This window comes from Ceratina calcarata, unplaced genomic scaffold (genome assembly GCF_001652005.2).
Source record: "Ceratina calcarata isolate Rehan_Ccalc_2016 unplaced genomic scaffold, ASM165200v1 scaffold1448, whole genome shotgun sequence".
Classification (NCBI taxonomy): Eukaryota; Metazoa; Arthropoda; class Insecta; order Hymenoptera; family Apidae; genus Ceratina; species Ceratina calcarata.
The window spans coordinates 1,190-3,039 of record NW_017135642.1 but is presented as its reverse complement, the minus strand read 5'-3'; the positions used below and the strand labels follow the sequence as shown (position 1 = coordinate 3,039).

The 1,850-nt window shown below is 41.2% G+C and overlaps 1 protein-coding gene across 1 annotated transcript; it reads right to left on the bottom strand.

Moving 5' to 3' along the window:
- Nucleotides 1–6: 6 nt before the first annotated feature.
- LOC108630982 (cytochrome P450 6a2-like) lies at nucleotides 7–1,717 on the bottom strand. The gene has a single exon (XM_018034606.2). The coding sequence runs from the start codon at nucleotides 1,647–1,649 to the stop codon at nucleotides 144–146; it is 1,506 nt and encodes a 501-aa protein (XP_017890095.1). The 5' UTR covers nucleotides 1,650–1,717; the 3' UTR covers nucleotides 7–143.
- Between the last annotated feature and the right edge of the window lie 133 nt (nucleotides 1,718–1,850).

The window sequence follows — 1,850 nt, the reverse complement described above, 5'->3', positions numbered from 1 at the left end:
GTTATATTCCTAAACTTTACTATGAAACATATTAAAATAGTGTAATATTAATGTGAACGCAGTATATCATGTGTGAAAACATTTGTTTCGTCGGAAAGGTAGAGAGTGCTATAAACTTTTGAGTGTGAGTGTACAAATCATATTCACAGCTTCGTGATATTAACCCACAGTCCACCAACTGGTAACGGTGTGAAGAAAACAGGTGAGATCTTCAATGGAAGTTTCGTTTTCGGCGACAATTCTATTTTATAATCCTTTAACAGAGTAGCTACGCAAGCTTTCATCTGCAACAAAGCCATCCTCATTCCCACACACATCCTCGGTCCCTCACCAAAAGGTAGGAAAGTATATTTCTCATTGTTCTTTTTCCCCTCTTCGCTGAATCGTTCCGGATCGAAGGTCTCCGGATCGGGCCAATATTTCGGATCTGTCTGCAGTGCGTAAACGGGTATAATAATTTCAGTACCCGGTTTCGCATGATATTTCAGTCCATCGGATCCCTCCAAATGGAACTGTTCGGTGCACAACTTGTGCATCGTACCTACTCCTACAGAACATCTTTGCGATTCACTGATCACTTGGTCCATGTACGTCATCTCCTTCAGTCCTTCGTACGTTAATACACCACCGTGTTTCTCGATCACTGTCTTCACCTCGTTTCTCACTCTATCCTGAACGTCCTGATTAGCTGCTAAGTGATATCCAATGTATACCAATGTGATACTCGAAGACTGGTATCCGTCGTTATAAAACGAAAACGCGTGTGCCGTGACAGCCTCCAAATCCAGCTTCTCGCCTGATTTCTCGAGGTCCATCATTAATTGTAGGAAATCATTCCTAGGTGCCGATTCTTTTCGCCTACTCTCCAAATTTTTCTGGACTATTGTTTTAAATATTTCCTCCAACTCTTTGGGGACGAACTTGACTCTTGCCAGACGATTCCAATTCGGAAAAAGGGACAAGAATGTTATAAAAAATCCTTCGATGAAGTTCGGTGTGTATATCGAATGACCGATCTGGTCGAATGCCATGGGGTTGTCCTTATCTTCGAAGCAGAGTCCTTCAATGCCCAATCCAGCGTTCGCAATAACTTCGCCGGTGAATTTTGAGAACAGATATTTCAATTCAACTTCGTACTTGCCATTCAAACTCAATCGCCTGTTCAGGTAATCTTGAAACTTCTTGCATACTCCGTCGACGGTTATAAATAAAGATTTTAGCCTGGAGCTGGAAAACGCATACGTCAAGCGCTTCCTTCCGATCGACCAAGTTTCTCCGTAACTAACAAATGGATTTTTGGCCACCAATGGATCGATTTCCGGAATGATTTCAATAGCGTTGTCGTGGAAGTTTGAGAAATTGGTTTGTAGCACTGTTTTTACTAACTGCGGCTCGCGAATAACTAGAATTGGTTTCATTGCTTTGTAAAGACCAACCATACTGCTGTTTTTGTGATCGTTGTATATTTTGCGCATCAATTCGGGGAAGTTTTTTCTCATAGCTAGCACAGGCAACATGTGGCCAACGAAGGGATAACATCCTGCAGCAGTTGGAATCCCCTTTCTTTTCCAGTACGTATATTGTAGGTACAAGTACGGACACAATAATATTAATGCACCCAGTATCAATGACAAAAGTGCTGATGCCATTTTAACACTGCGCGTGTAATGACGATGTTGATAGAAGCCCGACTGGAGTACCAACTACTTTAATGACCTCGTGTTGCGCGTTATAAAACCGATGGTGAATGTGTAAGATACAATACAAGCATCTAACTTAGTAAGATGTAAACGACATGGTTCAAAACTTTTATTGAAGACTGTAATGAAGAAATAAAAAATACTACTCTT